The sequence below is a fragment of the Lepisma saccharinum genome, chromosome 30, assembly GCF_977018435.1.
Source record: "Lepisma saccharinum chromosome 30, izLepSacc3.1, whole genome shotgun sequence".
NCBI lineage: Eukaryota > Metazoa > Arthropoda > Insecta > Zygentoma > Lepismatidae > Lepisma > Lepisma saccharinum.
The window spans coordinates 20,568,615-20,591,446 of record NC_139258.1 but is presented as its reverse complement, the minus strand read 5'-3'; the positions used below and the strand labels follow the sequence as shown (position 1 = coordinate 20,591,446).

The window sequence follows — 22,832 nt, the reverse complement described above, 5'->3', positions numbered from 1 at the left end:
GTGAAAATTTGTACTAAAACATCGCTAAATGCTATAACATCGACAAAAAATTGTCAAAATATGTCAAAAACTTATATTCGATTGATAAAAAAAAAAATACCTACAAAATATGATCCTCAAATGATGACGTTCAAACAGTGCATAAATAAAAAAAATGATAGGTTAAGTTATATCACTTAGGATCGTAAAAAAATTAAATAATCGTAAAAAAAGGATAGGTTAAGTTGTATCACGTAAGATCATAATATACCTACCAAGTACGAGTGGGGGAAAAATGAGTATAGTGAAAATTGTACTAAAAACATTGCTAAACGCTAAAACATCGACAAAAAATTGTCAAAATATGTCAAAAAGTGATATTCAATTGGTAAAAAAAGAGGATACCTACTAAGTACTACTTTGAAACAATCCAATTACACTACTCCCGGCATCGGAGTTTCCATTGCAGAAGACTGCGTTGCAGCTGGACCATGGGTATTCCATCCCACTCCTCGTTACAGACTTTCCACAGGCCAGAGATGGTGAGGACTCAACGATGGGACAGGCGCCGCTTGAGGAGTCCGAAAGCACAATAGTCCATTGGACTGGCATCTGGAGTATTGACAGGAATGTCAGAGAAGGGAATTGCAGAAATTCCAGTTTCCTGTTCCACTTCCACCGATCACCCGCTAGATGACGTTCATACAGCCTCCGCAGTTCCTTTTTCGCTCAGCCACACGACATGGTTTCAGGGCGTGCACACTGCTCTTGTGAATGACCTTGAGGCGTAAATACCTGTGAATGCCGCGGTTGATTGTCGCCTGCGATGTGCGGCATTTGCTGGCCATTGCACGCTGCGTGGGGGGATTTTTGGAGGTTGCTATACGCCGAACAACATGCAATAGCGGCAGGGTCCTGTTCACAGGAGGCCAGTTTCTAGCTGCTCACGTAGGTGTGGTGGGCCCAGGACTCTGTGCCACATATTTCCATATAATACGAATCACAGTGGCACGACCTACACAAAAATTATGCACTTTACACATTTCTACGATGCGCGACGCCGTGAACTTACCGTCGGAAAGGGTAACAATGTACCCCTCCCAGAATCTGTTCAGTTTCGGCGAGATCAGACTACGCTCGACCACACTGCTCTACTGCGTGACTAACGAGAAACTGTTGCTTGCCTCGGGGCAATCTCACGGCGATGCGTTGCACATGCACGGTACAGTGGCACATTGAATTCAGCTCAATATAAATGAATCAGCCTCTGTATTTGATGCAAGCAATTGTTTTGAGCCACTATTTTTTTTCAACTATAAGGATGTTCATTTTCTTACTCAATATTTTCATATTTAGCACACTGTGTAGATTGTAAAGCATTGATTTGAAAGTTTGTGTAAGGTGAATGATTGTTTTTAGGTACACTTCATGCTCAGGTAGGCTAAGCTGGAACTGACTTACCATTTAAGTGGTATCCTAACTGCTGCTGTACATTTTATAGATAATCTAGAATAAAGGAACAAAGAAGTAAGCGAGTTACATTTCAAAATTATTAACAGAGTTAATTTTTGAGTGAGGCGACGTTAACTGGTGCTTAGTTGCTTTTGAAACGTAACTTTCCAAAAGCTGATCAATAGCACGTTATTTCTTATTACATGTGATGACTTCTGATAAAGTTTTGTTCATTTCCTCTGGAACTAGTATGCTTTTAGAAATTTCATGGTCAAGTGTCACACAAACATTTTAAGTTTATTTCTCTTATATTCTATATTTACGTGAGAAGGTTCAGCAATTGCAAATGAATTAATTTAGAACTTTAAAAAATCAGTTCTATAGATAAATATGTACTTTTTTCTGGTGCTATAATTTGCTACCATGTTTTTCATTGCCTGAAGCAAGAATTCTTTTATCTTTCTTCAGTAGAGACATATTCGGTCTTAGCTCAGTATAGGGTTGACTTTTGGTCCCATCACCAAAGTTCTCAGTTTTGGATTCCAGCATCACTCATCCTCATCATTGCAGTTAGCTAAAAGTGGCAGAAAGTGATGCTAAATAGAAATACTTGAATCATATTTTTATTTTCCATCACTCTTTTTGGATGGCACTCAAGTGTCAGCTTATCTTCCGCATAAGAAAAAGAAAAATGCATGCTTGCATACAAAAAGGCATGTGTACCTGGACTCTCAACCAATATCATCCTCCTCTGTTGGGTTTGTGTTGTGAGCTGTTGTGTATTGCAATTGTCCTGTTGCCCCTGATTACCATACTGTTCATCCTCACATATATTTATGTTTGGGGAATGAAACTAACTAACTCTCTAGCCTTGTTAAACCCGAAGGTTTATGGCTACAGCAACACAAACCTTCCATCTGTCCCTATCCTGGGCAAGATCAATCCAAATCTTTTCCATCCGTACCGATTTCCTTTAGGTCCATCTCAACGTTGTCCCTCCATCTTCGTCTTGGCCTTCGTACAGGTCTCTTACCATCAGGTTTCCCAACAAGAATCCTGTAAACTCTTCTTTCCTCTCCCATTCGTGCCACATGGCCTGTCCATCTAAGTAGTCTTGATTTAATTATTCTAATCATATCTGGACATAAATACATATTATGCAGTTCTAAATTATGTAACCTTTTCCACTCACCTGTCCCCTCATCTCTGGCTTTTGTGGAATGAAAGTAGTACAATAAATACAAAGGCAAATTACCAGTTTATTCCATGCAACTTAATTGTAACGGTTCTATTAATTTCCCATGTGGATAGACCGTTACAGGGAAATAGTTGGTAATTTGCTTCCGTATATTTACAAATACTAAATGTTACTGTCTTCATTATATAAGTTCCCTCATACTGTAAACTGAAATAATTGTGGAACAATTTAGATTAGGACTAAGCTGGTGCAACTTTGGGTTCCAATATCAATTTCCATCAATACCAATCCTGAAACTTCGAAAATAAAACAGAATATGGTAGTTCAGAATATTTAGAAATTCTTACGTATGGTTTTTAATTGTCATGTAAATCTACATGATACAAATTATCACATAAGATAATTATTTTATCACAAAATCCATTTCTCCCCACAATGTTGTTGTGAAAATAATAAAAATTATACATACTGTGGAAATTTTGAGGAGATTTCAGACCCAAACAACATAGAGAATTCACACCGCAGCAAGCAACAAGAGACCATTCAGTTTAAAACAAAACATTAACCGTGCATGTTCGAGCAACAGAGTGAGGCAACACGATACACGGTATTGATAAAACAGCCTAATCCAAGCGACACATGCAACTTGTTGTGTCTCTTCGGTTCGAAAGGTTGCATTCATTACTGTGGGTTCACTTCCAAGTGACACATCTTGCTAGTCGCTTCAGTGTGAAATCTCCCTTACGTTTTTGCACACCCCACCGAAGCCGTTACTTTTCCTCGAAAGACATTGGCCAGTGTCATATTATAAAGCAATGTTGAAAAATAAATTAAATATTTCTGATCTTTTATTTCACATAGTTACAATAATAGCAAAATATGCAATCAAGACAATAACACAGTGATAGAAGATAAAAATATAATTGCAAACAAGAGTTGCACAAATGTGATCATAAATTTTGTCACCTAAACAATCAGCTATCTTGGACCTGATTCAACAATCAGTAGTTGATTTCCTTGGGTTCTTGGTTCTGTTTCATTCAGCCTGATTATACAAACTAGAAAGTTGTGAAATATCACAGCAGAGCATATTAATTCTCTGGTTTCTCATTTTCTCTTTCTTTGTTTTTCTATTTACTTTCTGTAGGTATTTCATTTCAACCGTAAGTAAAATTTATTTTCATTTTCACAAATTATCCAGGATTCACTTCCATAAACTAGGGTTGGTACACAATGGAATTGTGAACTATCTTTTTCATTTTGGGCTCATTTCCTTTTCCATAAAAAATCATGTTTTTATCTTGTTGTAGCTGATATTCTTTATTCTAGCACCTTCATACCTGAAAATAAGCAAACCTGTAAGTAACGTACTATAGGGTGACTTACATAAAACTGGTACACTTTCCATTTGGCATATGAATACATCTGCTGTATGAATACCGTATTTACACGTGTATAATGCGCACCCTGATTTTAGAAGGGAAAAAGTGACAAACAATTGAGGGGTCTAGTGAGAGAGGGAGCTATGCCACAAATCTTGAAAATTTTATTTTTTGCCATTTTCAGTCTTCTCCTACCATCTGTCATCTATCATGTGAACTACAACCATGTGGCATAGCTCCCGCTTGTTCTGCAGCAGATTTTCTGAGTTCTTGAATACGTCCTCATCAGCATTTTGAGTGAGAGAAGGAGCTATGCCACTTACTGATGGTGTCTGCAATAGGAGTGGCAGAGGTTGTGTTGCAGTAACCGGTGCAAGATTTAATATCAGCCCTGAAGTTAAAAGATCTCATGGCAATAATGCCTTATATTCCTCCAGTTCTTCATGGTGTTTATCAAAAACTAAAATCCACAGAACCAATGGACAGTGAAGATCCTCCAGAAGACATATGAAGTTGCCTTTATGTAGATCATATGTAACCCTGTGAACATGATTTACACTCATGCAAAAGTATTTAAGCCTTGTTCAAAGTATTTGATGTGCTAGATTGATTTTTCCACATGGGTATACTACAACAATATACCACACATGTTCATAATAAATGATATTTATATTGAAATTCATATTTTTTCCTTTTGAATAATTTACCTAACAATATGTTCAGAAAAAAAAATTACCCTTTGTTATACAAATTATGACTCAACGCAATGCTTTAGAAAACTCAATTTATTTCCATTTCTTGTCAAAGTGGCATAGCTCCCTCTCTCACTAGACCCCTCAATTATGGACCCTCAAACTGCCAGTTAGCAGCACAAGATTTCTTTCATGAAGGTATTTACATACACATATTATTTGGCCAGTAATACATTTTGTTATTTTCTTTTTCCTTATCTTTTCTTTCATCCAAAGTACATAAAAATCAGAACGTTCCTTCATGTTGTGATGAGCTTATTACAACAGCATTGCACATTACTGTCACCATCTTGAATTGAATACTGTTGCCATATTCAGAAACTGCAGAATTTAAGCTTGACAACAATATATAACACGATATGGTTCCTTAAACATGAAAAATCAATGCAAATGCCACAAAATCATGGAGTTGGCTGTCCGAATTATTCCGTGCATAATGCGCACCACAGTTTTTTGGGGGAAAATTTTTGGAAAAAAGTGGGCATTATACATGAGTAAATACAGTACATGTACATGAGAAGTAATGATATAAAGGCACGGCCTACCTGTTATATAAGTCTTGGAACTGCCCTCCACTGACATCCAGATGTTGTTGCACCTGTCATGATATGTTTTGAGTAACACATCATAATTCTTGAGGAGAGAGGTTCTGTATCACATTTGTAATGTGATAATCAGGTCAGTCGTCCAAGGGTTTTCCTTTCAGTGCTCCCCATAAATAAAAATTGCAGGATGATAGGTCAAGGAAGCCACAGGTCTTCGTTGGCAATCCTGTCATCAATAAACAATTCTTTGATACTCTGCTTTGATGTGAAGCTGGTTGCACTGTCTTGTCAAAAGAAGCCATTTTTCTTCTCATTTTCTGTTGATTGTGTCAGTGAAAAAAAATAGGACCAGTTTCGCACATTTCTGACAATGTAATGTCTATTTTTTCCTTTGCATAATACGTGGGTTTTTCTCTGAATTCACATAACTAGACAGATGAAACCACACATCTGGCATAAAAAGGAGCATGGAGTCCGAGAAACCATTAACGATCACAGACAGGAGCCAGTCGCAATAAGCAACTCATTTTGCTTTTTTCGGTTTCTTCAATTCATGGACAATAGTTGCATGTTATGCTCGCAAACAGAACTCTTTTAAATAATTCTTGAAGCTTTTCTGACGGCGAAAAATGAAGTTTTCTCGGGCAATCAGCAAGAACGGTCTTCAATCCCTGAAGATGAGAGTGACGTTAGCTCTCTAAAGCTCAGAAGCCTATCCGGAAATCACCTGGCTGATTGCCTGAGAAAACCTCTTCATCAGAGCTCGGTCAGCACAAATTGGCATGTTGTGGGAGAGCCTCAATTTCTTATACACATCTTGAATTGTGGTGGTTGTGGGTACCTTGATTCCAGAATATTTGCTTAACCTTTACTCTGCCGAGGGGGTCGTCAGAAAGTAACCCCGGTTTCACCGAGGCGTTTGGCGCGAATTTTAAATTCGTACACTTATTTGACAAAAAATGTTATAACTCTTAGACTATTTGACCAATCTACTTCGGGTAACTTTGTTTTGCAGCTAAAACATCAGGGCATGCAACCGTGCCAAAATCAAAATGCCCAAGCCAATAAGAGGAGTTGGGTGGGCCGTGGCCCCCAACTTTCAATGAAAAGAAAATCGTAAAAATGGGGAGTATTTTCACATATTCTATAATGTAATGCACCCAGGAACATGAAATGACTTTCATTCGGTTGAGAAAGAATCATTCTTTGAAAATAAGGCTAAAGTTTGCCTCCTCTTCCCAAAATAGCAGGGGAAAAGGGGGCAAACTCCCCATTTTTATGATTTTTTCATTGGAAGTTGGGGAACGAGGCCCACCCAACCCCTCTTATTGGCTTTGGCGTTTTGATTTATGCACGGTTGCATGCCCTGATGTTTTAGCTGCAAAACAAAAGTTACCCGAAGTAGGTTGGTCAAATAGTGTACGAGATATAACATTTTTTCGGTTTCGCCTAGGCCTTTTGGCGCAAATTTAAATTTGTACACTTATTTGACAAAATAAGACCTATAAGAAAAGTATAAAGATAATAAAAAACAGGAATTTTGTAATCAGCTGCATGGTCGATATATCGACCATAATATGAGTAAAGGTTAAAATAGATAGTTTTCTTCATGGAGCCAGACTTTGTCAAATTCCTCAATGTCAACACATTCTTCCATAGAAAACTGCACCATTTTTGCAGTACAGAATAATTTCATGAGTATCACGGCTATTCGTACTGTAACATACAATTATGAGCAACATGACTCCCAACACTGAAGACTCCAACCCTCCAGACTGTGTGAATTAAAATGTGCTCTGCTGAACCAATAAACGTCTCACTATAATTAGATCCTATCCATCACTTACACAATAAGATCTTTTCATAACAGCACATACTTCTATACCAACTGGGAGGCATAACTTTTTTATGTGGAATAGGTACCGTGTGGAACAACATTTGTACTTGAAATAATAAAGCTATGGGTATGAAGGTAAAACAATTGGGCCTGAGCCAATACTGATGCTACTGTATCGGATATCAGAATGCCAATGCTTTTCCAGGGTTCATATTTCATTCAGGCTGCAAACCTGCTGTGCTACACTTTCGCAGTGTCTAATTATCCTGAAAATTATGCAGAATTTTAAGTTTTTATTCATAGTGCACCAGTATTGTGGGAAAACCCTATTTTGCGATTAAATATGTTCTATTCTATTAATATTCTAATGTAAATCTTCAATGTTTTAAAGTAAAACTATTATAAATTGATACATATAAGTACAGTGTAATATTATACTTGCATATTAATATTTTGAACAACTTAATTGTTACAATTTTAAAGTATTGGTATTGCTATTGGTGGGAACAATACCAGCATCAGTATTGGTTCAAAGCGATATTATTTAAACAATGAATAATAAACGTAAAGCGGCCCTCGTGGCAGAGTAGTTAGTACATTGTGCTATGATGCCAGGGCTCCCGGGTTCGAATCCCGGCCTGGACATGGATGTTTGTGAGTGTCCATTCATCATATCATCACTCATCTCCATCTTCGCAATTAGCCAAAAGTGGCAGAAAAGCGAAGTAAAATAAAGCAAATCAATCAATAAATGTAAAGCCTTATTTTAACCTAACAACTCTCAACAACAGACGCATCATGCATCAGCTCATTGTCCTCCATAAAATTTTAAATAATCTCATTGAAGCTCCTTTTGCCCTGTCACAGCTCAACTTCTACGTCCCCTCAAGCAAATTACGACCAAGAATGCAACTCTTCAGCCTCCGTCGTAATAGAACCAACACTCTGGCAATATCCCCAATTTGGAATATGTGTAAAACATTTAATGATACCATCAAAAGTGAAAACAGTGTGGACTTATTTTGCCCAACCGCAATTTTGAAAAGGAATATACTAAATTACATAAATTACGATAGAACCTAAGACCTGTATGTTTGTTAAGTGTGTTTTCTGTCTGTATTCTACATTGATCTGTGCAATTAATCAATAATGTTATCACAAAATTGAGGGGTCTAGTGAGAGAGGGAGCTATGCCACTTTGACAAGAAATGGAAATAAATTGAGTTTTCTAAAGCATTGCGTTGTCATAATTTGTATAACAAAGGGTAATTTTTTTTTTCTGAACATATTGTTAGGTAAATTATTCAAAAGGAAAAATATGAATTTCAATATAAATACCATTTATTATGAACATGTGTGGTATATTGTTGTAGTATACCCATGCGGAAAAATCAATCTAGCACATCAAATACTTTGAACAAGGCTTAAATACTTTTGCCTGAGTGTAAATCATGTTCACAGGGTTACATAAAGACAACTTCATATGTCTTCTGGAGGATCTTCACTGTCCATTGTTTCTGTGGATTTTAGTTTTTGGAAAACACCATGAAGAACTGGAGGAATATAAGGCATTATTGCCATTAGATCTTTTAACTTCAGGGCTGATATTAAATCTTGCACCGGTTACTGCAACACAACCTCTGCCACTCCTATTGCAGACACCATCAGTAAGTGGCATAGCTCCTTCTCTCACTCAAAATGCTGATGAGGACGTATTCAAGAACTCAGAAAATCTGCTGCAGAACAAGCGGTAGCTATGCAACATGGTTGTAGTTCACATGATAGATGACAGATGGTAGGAGAAGACTGAAAATGGCAAAAAATAAAATTTTCAAGATTTGTGGCATAGCTCCCTCTCTCACTAGACCCCTCAATTATTGGATAATGAACGCCATAAATAAGTGATATACCTGTTGCATTCAATTTCTGAAATAAATGAAATAACTGATAAGTTAATCAGCAATAGGAAATCACTTTCCTGCCATTAATACTGATCCTGCTGCAAAGCCGAAAGATTTTTGTTTCCTTAGTCCCCCCCAGGGAAGAAAACATAGGTGGAATTTTATCAGTAAACTTTATAATCTTTGTTTTATTATTTTCAAGCAAATAGTTTACATAAATTTTCTTTGTTTGTACAGCTATCTGTTGTAATGATTTTTAAAATTCAAAATCCGTATTACTTCTTATCACAAAACTTCAACAAATTTGTTAATCACTTGTTTTTTTGTTTTTTTTAAATATATTTATAGGTCACGGAGTCGTAGTCCCAGAAAATCACGTCGTTCAAGATCCAGATCACCGTACAAAAAGAACAAGTCTCTCTCAAGATCGCCACCACCTCGTAAACACAAACATAAGCACAAGCACTAAACTGCTAAGCATGTTTGTGTATATGTGCTATGTGAATGTTTGCGTGCAAGTGTGAGTACACATGTGTGTCTGTGTGTATATACAGTGAGAATTTTTTGTACAGATAGTGTTGATGAGTTGTGAGTATACGTGATCAAATAAAAGATAAAAGTTGCTTCCTCATACCAAGTCCAGTGTTAAAGTGAGAAAAGGTAGCCACGGTAGCTCTTTCACGGGAATCAATGACGACATGACAGTGCGGTTATCTGGAGCATTTTGTACCTGGCAGAGTTCCATATGAATGATTGTCAGGATGGCGTGGTTTTTCTAGAATGACAAATTAATGGAAAAGATAACGGGTCATTAGAATGCGAGGTAAATACTTGCAGCTTACTGCATGCATGTGCCACACAATGTGAGAACATTAAAAAACTTGATGACAGCATCACAAAAATGAACTTAATATGTGTTCCACCTGTTGCTTAATCATGAGTTAAACCTTATTTACATAATGAATGCTGATATGATGTTCTGTCGATCTGAAACGTCCCTCTTTTCAGGCTCACAGCTCATTACGAAAAAGCTTCGATTAAAAGTACAATGTCAAGATGTGTTACAACTCAAGCCTTGCAATGCATAATATTCTTGGCTTATTTATCCCGATTATTAATTGTTATTAATGGATTCCAGGGTGTTTTGCATCTTCCATTGTAACTTGCTAGTAAAAGAACTCGCTCACGCATGTTAAATTTTGTGTGTACAAACCTTGCTACCCCAAAAGGGGATTCAGATTTTTCTTTTTACAATGTTAACATCATTTTTAAAGTGATTTCTTACATAATTTATTGAAAAGTATCCATTTTCATGTTATAGTGGTACAAATTAAATTTGTGTTCTTGCCTGTAGCAACATGAATGAATTCATATTTTGTTCCCTTTAATTTTCTGTACATGCAAATACAGCCATCATGTAGAAATAATTTGTTAGTTTTTTATTGTTACCCTACATATTTTCTTTTCCAGTACTGAATAATCATGATGCTAGTATTAACACTATATGTCCACATATTTTTTATAAGAATGGGTTTTATCTCAATACTGCAGCTTCGCATCCGAATCAGTTCTTTCACATTAGCATCCCAAACTCATCTCCTTCCTGTAGAAGTGATGTGAATATCTCAAAATATTAAGATAAAACAAGGTATGATTTTCCTAGAAACTTGAGCAAAAAATGCAAGCTCTAACCCAGGTGTCTGGCATACCGTGCAATTGCTCTACCAACTGAGCCAGCCCTGGTTTCATCTAGTTGCTTGGTAACTGCTGCGTGTCCCTGTAAGATCTTGGTTTGTGAAAAAATTGCGTCAGTTCATCGTGTGAACATCTACGTCATTGCATTTTGGTTATTTTACATCAATTTTCCACCTCTTGGGTTAATTATGAAATGGATGGAACAACAATATCTACAGGTGGTGAACATGGAAACCGGAACACTGGAATGCAAACACTAGCCTTTATTAGTATGGTGGTGTGCTGCCTTTGGTGGCCAGTACAGTAGCAGCACATCTGGGAAAGGAACAATAGAGGTCCTGCACAGCGGTGAGGAGGGCTTTGCAGCCAATTCTCCTGAAACACAACGATGAGTTCACGACTTGTTGGTGAAGGGACACGTCGCCACACTTGATCCTCCAAAATACCCCAATGTTCAGGTCCGATGACTGGATGGGCCATAGCAGATGTTCAACCTCACGTTCATTCTCATCGAATTACTCTGTGACCTGTTTAGCATTGTGTACTAGTGCTTTGATCATCCTGGGATACTGCACCACCACCCGAAAACAATATTTGCACCATATGGTCCTCCAGAATGGTCCTATAGTCCTTCACAGTGACATATCCCTCTAGAACGATCAGTGGTCCCAAAGACTGCCACAATATTGCACCCCACATCATCACGTATCCACCCCCATGTTTCACTCTGGGCACCAAGCAGTGTGTTTGGTATGCTTAGGGTGGACTTCACACACAAACTCTTCCAGATGATGGAAGTGAAGGTGAACTCATCCGAGAACACAACATATTTCAGGACGTCAAATGTCCACGATTTGCACTGCTGACACCAGTCAACCAGGCATTGGTGCTAGTGACCAAGGGTTTCCGTATAGCAACCCTACCATAGATATTGGCCCTATGAAGTTCTCGGCGGACAGTTTTGGTAGAAACAGGTTCAGTCAAGTGTGTGTTCAAATCTGCGATGACTTTTACAGAAGTGTTGGACACAAACATCTTCAATACCCTAACAGCCTCCACCCCCTCCCCCCCCCCCCCCCCCGACAGTTCCTCCTTCATTCTGGTATGCTGCCATGACCCTTGATACTGTGGTCCTTCTCGATACCATACACATATTCGCAAGCTCCATTACTGATGATGCACCACCACACCAAGACAAGCACCAACAATTTGCCCTCTTTGGAACTATATCCCCCATTCTACTGCGCGAAACTGAATATTCGACATACAGTCCAGTACTGCTGTGCCAATGTGACTGGCAGGCACACACCTATGTGCTTGAATGCCCACTATACTGTGCATGGTCAATAGGTGGCGTAGGCGAGCCCTCCAGTGGCATCTATCGGGTGTTCCATTTACAACGCAACCCGGAGTTGGGGATAGTACAACTTTTGAAGCGGAAGTGGTATACACACAATCCTTATACCAAATTGAAGCCTTGTTCATGCATATGTTTTTAAAGAGGGGAGCAATGATTGCATTTCATTAGTGCCTACACAGTGTTGCCAGATGTAACAGGAAGTGTAAATGAATTTTTTTACAAAGCATGAAAAATGGCACAACACACATGTACGGACATGCCGTCAGTAATTTGCAGTTTGGTTAGGTGGATTAGCTCGGCATCCATGGCAGTGAAAAAAGAAATGTTCATTTCTACCATTAGCCAATCGGATGAGGCATCTTTAAGGGGAACTAGGAGAATCGTTGTTTTTAGAAATTAAGACTGTGCATTGGCAACACTGCTGGTGTTTCAGTGCCACAAAAGGTGTGTTTCGAAACTGTATACATCATGCAATTACTGAAAACAATAAAAAGAAACTGAAATTTTCATGAAAATAGTGTTACTTACATGCACCTGGCAACCATGTGATGCATCAGGAATTTACCACAATGAGCTATTCTTAGAGGCATGCAAATTTCGTTTTTGACGAAAACACAAAATATGAAATAACATGCTGTAATGTTCATTTTTCATGTTTCTGAAAGGTCTGAGGTGCATTTTTCTACCTTGTTTTGTCACGAAAAAATGCGAAATGAACTGCAAAATGTGAAATTGACTCTTAAACACGAAATTTACCATTTATATAGCGACTCGACACTTTCTGAAGTCTGAAGTATCCTGTGAGTTATGCAATTCATGGAAAATTGATTAATTCTGCTGTAAATATTTGAGAAGCAAAAATGGACCCCTTTACACAAGAATAAACTTAATACTCTGGTAATTACATAAATGTGCTATTAGAAGGGATAAGTTTATTTTGTGTAATAAGTGCAGTTTTCAAATCAAATTTAGGATTATATTCACAATTTTAAAACCAAAATGTCATCTTATATAGGACTTTTGATGTGATTATTCACCGCTATAACACAGAAATTTTATTTTATTTACCACTTTTGAACCCGAAATCGACTCTATTTTTGTACCGAAATTTTGCTTTTTTATTTACCAAAAATATGTGCCTCTAGCTATTCTCATTAATAGAGCCCGGAAGTTCAGGCATTTATTTTCGTTAAAATAGGCAGGCAAAAGGGCATTTATAATGTGGAAAATAGGCACTAAAAATGAAAAAAAGGCAAAATAAACCGAAAAAAGGCACATTTGGAAGTTGCTTACTTTCATCTATAATTTCTGGCAACATGTTAAAATCTACATTGGGAAGAGCATTTCAATTTTCTCCATCTTGATTGCACATAACTACAAGGTGTTTTTTTAAGTTCTCAACATTCATTGATAGTCGTCTGTCAGAGACAATGTTTTTCATAATAGAAAATGATCTTTCTACTTCCCCAGACATTATTGGAGCATACATAAAACAAGCTAATGTAGCTGGACTCATTTCGGTAACAGCATTTTCAACTTTTAGAATATTACATTTTTTTTTTCAATTGTTTCAAGTCCTCATTTGCACTCACTACCCGTTTGCACTTTTCCGCAACAGCTCACCCCTTTTCTCCTAGCACTTCCATCATCTGCTGCATAGATTCCTCGAAGATTTTCATGGATGCTATAATTGTAATTGTCTGTGGCAATGCACCATAATGTGCAAAAATAAACTTGAATAGCACAGGAGTTTTTTTCACTTCACGAATTGGAGCCGCTTCATTTTCTGGAAGAGCATCGATCACCTTACTGAATTTTTCAAGGTTGTTAGCATAATATATAGCTGCTGATATCCAGGTTCCCCATCTGGTCAAGACTGGTTGCAGTGGTAAACTAAGCTCAGATGGAACTTCCTTAAATTTTCGGGTTCGAGAGGGAGATTTCAGAAATATCTTCTTTGTGTTCGAAATCAACCTGTCCACTTCAGCAGTCAATCATGCACAAGGAAATGTTAACCGAAAGGCAATATCCTAACTGAGCATGAAATACATTTTTCTCACACTTTTCTCCTTCAGCAATGTTGAAACATGCATGAGTTCAATATTACTTAAATAAGGCGAAAATTATTCACATAATAAACGGAAGAAAAATAAGTGCCAACAACGTTTTTTGGGAGAAAAATAATTTATATACACATTTTTTTTAAAAAAATGGTCAAATTTCATTGAAAAAAGCAAAAAAAGGCATTATAATTAAAAATAAGCAGTGGGGTCCCAAATAGGCAAAATGAAAAGGCTTCTAAAACATAAAAACGTATATCCGGAAAAATTTTATGAATATATGCAGTAGATAAAAAGAGGCATTTCGCCAAACTTCCGGGCTCTACTCATTAACATTGACAGCAATTACATATTCGGATGAAGAAACAAACTTACCGCAGAAGCTATACAGGTACATATACTAAAGGTTAAAAAAACAATCAGTTCATCCCCTCCCACTTCTTTCACAAAAGAGGAAAAGAACCTGGTCACAATTCTTTAAAAAACTGAGCATGAAGAGCAATTCTGTATAGTTCTAATGTTAATGACATACTGGAATTGCAAAATAATGACTGGAGAGAGCAGTTTAAGTTTATAACCACTTTTTAAAACCAGAGGGTTGTGTGAAAAGTTTGATAGAAAACACACTTTTTAGACACCATTGCGGTGGTCAATTCAGGATTACTATCAAATGTTAACTGTGCATTGTATCTGTCTGAAACTTTGTCACAGGTTGTTTGAAAATTGATGCTTGCCACAGGCGCGGTTGGCCCTATAGCGCACAGGATCAGTGAACCCCCAGTAATATACGATAATCACCTCGAGAATGAACAATGTCTTTACATTTTCACATTATTTCGCTAAAAATTCTACACAATAAGTCATGTATTTGTGCCCGTAACACGGCGAACTCTCTTGCTGAGAAGAAGAAACCGCGATTCGGCCGCCCTGATACAGACCCTCAGTTGAACCCCCACAGGACAGCTCGTGCCATTGTGAAAGCTTCGTGCGGGAGCAGAAGCGCGAGGAGGGTATAGGACAAAATACATGGGAGATGAGATTTGCAGAACCTATGTTCAACCCAACGGTCATGCGCAGTTCGTTCTCTCGCAGAAGGCGCGGGACAAGGCTCCGATCTCGTTGCTTCCTCCCTTCCAGTGTTGCTGTGTGCGGTTGAAGTTTGAAGCGCACACATTACATATTCAATATTCTCTTTGTATCATTTTTGTACTGAACTTCTTGGAATAAATGCAAAATTGTGGCAGAGATGGATGAGTGGAAACAAATAAAAGCTGGAATTAGATGCGATGAATTAAAATAAAGGAGATACATTACCAAAATAGCTCGTGCATGCATTCAGAGGTTTTTCCTTAAAGGTGGAAACACTTCGGGTTCGCGAAAGAGAAAGAATGGCGCGAAGACGTGACTCGCTGTCGCCCGGTGTCAATCGTCTCAAGTTTGTTAGTTTTTGAAGTGCTTGGATACTTGTTGGAAAGTATTGAGTGATGCTGCGAGTGAAGCGAGGGATGGACTTTACCTAGGTTATGTCACATGATGCAGTGTAGGCGTTGCAGTCCGCGCAGGTAAGAAATGACCGATAGAAATGCACGTAATTAACGTAAACGAACTTCCTTGTCCACTGAAAAAAAGCATGTGCTGGTCGACCAGCCCCAAATTTGAACAATTTCAATGAAAGGGTCTCAGGTTCGATTTCTAGTATGCACATGCCATTAGTTGCCATTTCCCTTTAATAAATGTAGGACCAGTTCTGATTAGTCGGCATGGACGTCCGGAAGGAGAAAAGGGGGCAGCCCCCCATGGAAATTGAATGTAAACCAAAAATTATATATTACACGCATATAATTTAATTTCAGTCACAGTAATTTTTGGTAATTATTATAAAAGCGTTGCAGTAACTTCAGACTGAAGGAGTGTTTTTTGCTCCTCCTGAGGAAAAAATATATTGCCCCTACTTGAGGACGTCCATTCCAACAAAACTCAACTTTTTTCATAAAGGCACAATTTATTGTAGTTTCAGCCCTAAATTTATTTGCACACCCCTAATACAAAACCTTATACTCCCATATAAAAAAAATTCTGGACAAATCTTTTAAGCCCGCCCCCCCCCCCCCCATCCTTTTGTTAGGCGAAGGAAGTTTATTTTGCGGAAACTGAATATATGTCACATGACTTCAGTGAACCCCCGGGTAAATAATGCACGAGCCGCGCCTGGCTTGCTAACAGTAATGGCAACTTATTAATTGTGACACCATGTCATAGAAACTGACCGACCTTTTCATACAGCCCTCATAGATTTTTTTAAATGTTTCCTTGCCTTCTGAAAAAATGACTGGTTTACGCATACAGGTAAGTGTTGAAGCTTTTTATTTAGTTTTTTCAGTCGATCTAGTTGAAATGGAATTACAACTCTCAATTTAATGTTAATTAAATACTTATTTTCAATTTGAAAAATAATAATGTAACAAGTGACTTATAACAGGGTGGCTACTCACCGGGAATTCCAGGAATTATGCATTAATAATTGGCTCCAGGAATTATGCGTGAATTCTACTTGAATTTTTCTCTGTAGACATGAAAAATTACAACTTTTTTTAATCCAAATCCTATTCACATTTTATGCAAATAAAAATTATTTTCGTAAAATTTTCTTGCTCGCTTCGCTTGCAATTCCTGCTTTTCTTAGTCTTATCAAGTTTATAACCATAGCTAGGAGGTGGCGGGAGTCAGCCCTGGGTGCCGAACTATCTAAATGAAAAATGTTGTAAAATTGATTGATTGATTTGTGGTTTTAAGTCCACTTTATGCACAGAAAGGCTAATGGGGACTGGACCTACAGTTTGAAGTGGGATCCAAACTACTGTGCTGTGTGGAGAAAAAAAAAATTGAAATCGTTCGTTGGAACACAAATGCTTTAGCACCAACTTCTATCCCCTTTTTGAATAATTTACAAGGATAATAACGTCTTTGATACTACAGCTACTACTAATAATAATAATAACAACAACAACAACAACAATGTTGGTCCCGGCAGATTCGAATCCTGGCTTGGGCATGGATGTTTGTGATTCCATTCATCAATTTCATCATATCACTCGTCCCCATCTTCGCAAATTAGCCAAAGGTGGTACAAGAAACCAAGTAAAATAAAACAAATCAATAATAATAATATTAACACTATTATTATTATTATTAGTACGTTTATCCTGGCACTTTCTCCCTGCCCTGATTGTAAATAGAAACTCAGCACCTTAAATATTTTAATTATATTATGTATACCGTTTAATTGAATTATAATTTTTGGATGTTGGAATCACATAGTCCCTTTATATTATTAAGATATTTGTGTATGAATGTTGAGAGGCGGTAATACGTCAGGTTGAAATATAGAATACATCTGCTTGAAAACCAGGAATTATACTTGAATTTTATCATGGTGCTAGAGTACCCACCCTGTATAATCATTGCGTTCATGTTCTGTTATTTGCATTTGCAAAGGTATCAACACCAGACCGACAGTAACGTATTGTTCTGGCAAACAAAACTTAAAAAGTGTTTTCTTGATGCACAATAGGAACGTCTTAATGCAGGTAAGACATAAATTCACGAGAAACCATCCCTCCGAAAATGTTGACCATTGAGAATTCAACATTTACATTTCAAAGTGCAGTTTGTAAATACAGTATGTTAATTTATGATAGGCAGGAAACATGACATTTTGTCCTTCAATGCTCATTTCATTTGCAAACCCTTCACCCAGACCTTCAGGAAATTGAATTGCATGATCTGACAGTCTGCAGCTTGCATTGTGAATTTAAAATTTGCGAGGATCAAAATTCTTTGGTACAGTTTTTAGTTGTGGGATGACAAATACTCAGCCTAGTAATTTTAGCTAGTAACACTTGGTATAATTGGCTGCTAAGGTAATGGTAGGCAAATTATCCATCACGATTTTAGTTATTTTTGATGCTTGGTATTTCGTTTCAAACAATGGAGTTGTAATGATGCTGATGTCCACTGCTTATCGGAGTACTATATCGTTTCCCTCACATTGCGGAAAATAAAGTGAATGAATGTGATGATGAACAATTTGTCTACCTTGATTGTACAGTGGATGCCAAAAATAATGCCATGCATAAGTGAGCAAATTGTACATTGTAATTTTTTCTTCTACATTCTGCATGTTTTTAAGAATGGAATCGTACTTAATGCTCAAGACTTGGTTTTGTATCACTTTTTGAATCGCACATTGCAGAAAACAGAATGATGAACAATTCTCCTACTATTATCTTTGTTCTTTTCTACAAGGTATTTTCAAAAATGGAGTGGTGTACATTGAGTATTTTTGTTGTTTGAACCTTGCAACCCATTTATTTACATTTAAAACAGTTTTTTTTTAAAGTTGTAATTGATTGTCAATTATTTTATTGTTTAATATATTTTGTATTATAGTGTTTGGATGAATAAAACATGCATATGTACACCCACAACCCACTTAAATTTTTCACAGGCACAGTACAAGGCAATTCAAAAAAATGTTCACTATAAGGAAAATATAAAATGAATTAGATTGAACAGATAGATTGATTGATTTGCTTTATTTTACTTCGCTTTTTGTGCCACTTTTGGCTAATTTGCGAAGATGGGGATGAGTGATGATACGATGAAATTGATGAATGGACATTCACAAACATCCATGCCAAGGCCGGGATTCGAACCCGGGACCCCTGACTTTGTAGCATGATGTGAACGGATAGACTGTAGCACACTAAACGTGAATCAATTCGTATCACAGCAAAGTTTCCTTCTTTAAGCAAGTGCGCTATTTCTCATATAGTGTTAACATTTTTTTCAATTACCCTCTATATGGTCATTGTGACTAAATATACCTTTGCATAACATTTGGAAACTTTTGGATCTGTCTTACTTGCATCATTCAAGACAGCATCTCTTAGCAGTCCCAGTATGTCACTGCATGGAGTGCCAAAGTGCAGATTGTGCAAACTATTCGGATAATGAAATAATGGTTCTAAGTGCCAGCTGACAAGCCATCAGGGGAGAGATATTTAATGGCAAATTTCTTTATTTTTCCATACCTCCCGTTAACACATTGTACTCTTATTTTGTTTATAATTTTCAATTATTACTACATCATGTTGTAATTTAACATTTTCTCGATGCAAGATTGAATTTGTATAATTTGTTAATGCTCAAACATATAAACTTCCTATTATTCAATAATAAAGTCGTGAAATAATTTTGAAACTTTCCTGGTGGCGAATAATGGAAGAGGTTTTCTCAGGCAATCGACAAGGTGATTTCTGGATAACGCTTCCGAGCTTTCGAGAGCTAACGCCACTATCATCTTCATCAATAAAGTAATTGTTTCGATCCCGTAATAATGTGAATATCAGAATAGATTTTTTTTGAATGAGTAAGCCTTCCAAATATTTGGTACACATCCTTATCAGAAAGTTTTGTGCATCCCCTGGCCAGAATTGAATTTGGCTGCCTCTGATGAGCTCTGAAGGGGGTTGGTTCGAACCGGTCCATCGACTCCCCCCCACCCCACTTTGAAATTGCCATCCTTCATTTCAAGTTAGAAAATAGCAGAACACCCCTTTTTAACTAGGGCTTTGCAGCTGGAGCCGACGAAATGAAATTCAATACGATCTTTGATATCATCATCCAAATATTGCGGAAATAAATTAACTTCATGTTATGAAAATTTTAAATATAACTTTAAGGTCAAGTTGTATCGGATGGCTAGTATTTTTGTTATTTAGTATCGCTTATTATCTGCCATTTTTTGCTAATTCCAATGATGATGACTAGTGAAGAATTTTTTGTACTTTCAAGTCCATCTCCTTGCAAAGTTTTCTACTTTATTAGTTTGTATTTTTTGTTCTCTTTGTACTGTACAAATTGTTAACCAAATCTGTTCTGACTTCACCAGAACAGTTCTGGTCTGTACTGTGTATAACTAAAATGTAAATCTATATATATAAAAATGGAGGATGTATGTGTGTGTGTGTTTGTTCCCTCATAACTCTCAAACGCCTGGAGCGATTTCAACCAAACTTGGTACACATATCACTTGCAATCTCGAAAGAAATACTGTGGGGGTAAGACACCCCTGGCACCCCTAGGGGGGGTGGGACGGTGATGACTTCAAAATAATCGAAAACGACTGATATTAGTGTGGAATCCATAGTTTTCGGTGTCGGTAGATGAATACACTCCCAATGCTGTTCATCACCTATCGGGATGAAGGGTGAGAGGGGGTGAAAAATAAAATGTCAAAAATGACCTACAATAATGTCGAATCCATAGTTTTCGGAGTCTCTAAGGTAATTTGTGACATTCATGATGACGAAACTTTGTACACATATGACTTACATTTGATTGATTGATTGATTTGGTGTTTTAAGTCCTCTTTATGTACAGTAAGGCTAATCGGGACTGGACCTACAGTTTAAAGTGGGATCCGAACCACTATGTGCCTCTACCGGGTATCAAACCCGGCACCCCTTGATTACAAGGTGACGACGCTACCACTGTGCCATCAGGGAGGCATGACTTACAATCTGGAAATAAATACTGTGGGGGTAAGACACCCCTGGAACCCCTAGGGGTTGGGGTGGGAAGGTGATGACGTAAAAATAATCTAAAACGACCGATGTTAGTGTGGAATGAATAGTTTTCGGGGTTGCTGAGAGGAATAGTGACACTCTCAATGCCGTTCAACTCAAAGTTCATTTTACGCTATACTTAGAATTCATTATATTCCTGTCTAATAGAAGATTGGGATAAATAAATTCCAGGGCAATCAGCTAGTTATACAATAAATGGAAAAACATTAAGAAAAACTGGGAAATCCGTAAACATTCGCGAAAAAGACGCCCAGGGTTTATTTTAAGGTACCTGGGCATAAGCGCATACCTCTGAATGTATGTGGGTGGAGAATGAACATATTCGGGGGTCTTTCCCCTTTTCTTAAGTCTATTTTATGCGCAGATAGGCTTGTCGGGACGAGACCTACAGTTTAAAGTGGGATCCACACCACTGTGCAATGTGCCTCCATCCGCTACTAGCAGGATTGACATTTAAATTAAATTGATAAAGGGTACGCTCAAACGCTTATGCCCACACGGGATTCCAACCCGCCACTTCGGCGGCGAGTCCGAGAGTCAACCACTTAACGCGCTTTACCACCGAGCCAGCGAATGGCTAGTGTATGTTTTAGAAAGAAGAAAACTACATTTCAAACCTTAGGTTTGTTTTTCATTTTGTCCCCATTTTTAAAGTCCAGGGCTGTATCCCCTCCATGCTTCCATATAAATCCTCAAGGTTCTGGATTCGAATCCCGGCCAGGACATTATTGTTTCAACGTAAAGGTAAAACAAAAGGTAAAGTGCTCCTCTGTGCTTAGCACCACGCCACGAAGGCGTATATGGGGTATGGGGGTAACGCACAACACTTTCTTGATCCGGTCGTGAGTGGGGGTGATGTGATCAGCATCACGCCCCTGACCGCCTTTACCCCCCAGGGTTTCCCCCAGGTACCCATGTTATTCGACGCTGGGTGGACGCCGGAGCCGCTTCCAACGTTAGAAAAGTTCCCGAATTTGAACCGGCCGAGGATCAGACGCGTTACCGACTGAGCCACCGCGGCCAGTTTTTCAACGTGTCTTTTTTAATTTAATAATTTATCATCTTCGTCACAATGACCTAATGAAGCAGAAAAACAACCTAACTCTTTGCCTTTCTATTATCTAGAACCTGCAAATGCTTTCGGGGATATACACCCAACGGCAAAGAAAATGGAGGCTAATTGTCCACCTCTGTTTTCCACAATATGATGACCATGAAATGAAGTAAAAGCGTCAATAAGCAGAGGATATTTGTTTTGCGTCAACAAAATTCCATTCCGTAAAACAACACAGGACATGGAATAAAAAATAATGAAAATAGTGATTGACAACTTGCATTCTGTGATCTTTGCCGTTGACTGTACAAACCCTCCTCCTCCATATAAGTGCATGTGCCATTGGTTAATATTCTTGGAAGGAAGTGTTGTAAATGTTTACCGCCAGAACTAACACGTCGTTTACACTGCATATGTAACATTCAACGGTGTCATGGAAGTTGACTGTCAATGTCAACAACAAATTTCCCTCTCAAATAGCACATCTCCCTCTCTCGATCCGATATGTTTTCCTCTTTTGTTCGATGATTGCATAATGCATTTATCCCTTTCAGGAGGAACAACGATCAATGTCCTCACATGGTTAGGTTTATGACCTCCGTTGACCTGGTCAAGTTGTCTCGTGACTACATTTCTGCAAGAAAGTTGTATAATATTCAGATGTTGTTTTCTGTCGATCATCTTTATACAGTTCGAAGTAACTAAAATATTGCTAAAACTACCAATTGTGCCTTTTGCTAAGCACTTTACGAAATCGTTGGTTCTTTGTGTCTTTATAACGGTTGCCCAATGTCTGGATCAACATTGGAAAGAAAGCAAATTTTTTGACAATTGATAAAACACTCATGCAACTATATCTGCTGAAGTGTTAAAAGATCCTAAATATGGGTTAAAGAAAATATGCATTTATATGACAAATAAAAACAGCGTTGTCGTCAAAGGCGTATCTAGGAATTGGCATATACGT

At 37.8% G+C, this 22,832-nt stretch overlaps 1 protein-coding gene across 3 annotated transcripts in view; it reads left to right on the top strand.

Annotated features, from left to right (window-relative positions):
• LOC145982006 (U2 snRNP-associated SURP motif-containing protein) overlaps positions 1-10,467 on the top strand; it is an 89,613-nt gene extending 79,146 nt beyond the window's left edge. For all 3 annotated transcript variants that reach the window (XM_083115545.1, XM_083115544.1, XM_083115546.1), the window contains one exon: positions 9,395-10,467. In XM_083115545.1, the coding sequence (XP_082971671.1) occupies positions 9,395-9,515 (121 nt within the window). In that variant the 3' untranslated portion in view covers positions 9,516-10,467. The remainder of the gene's footprint in view (positions 1-9,394) is intronic.
• The last annotated feature ends 12,365 nt before the right edge of the window (positions 10,468-22,832 follow it).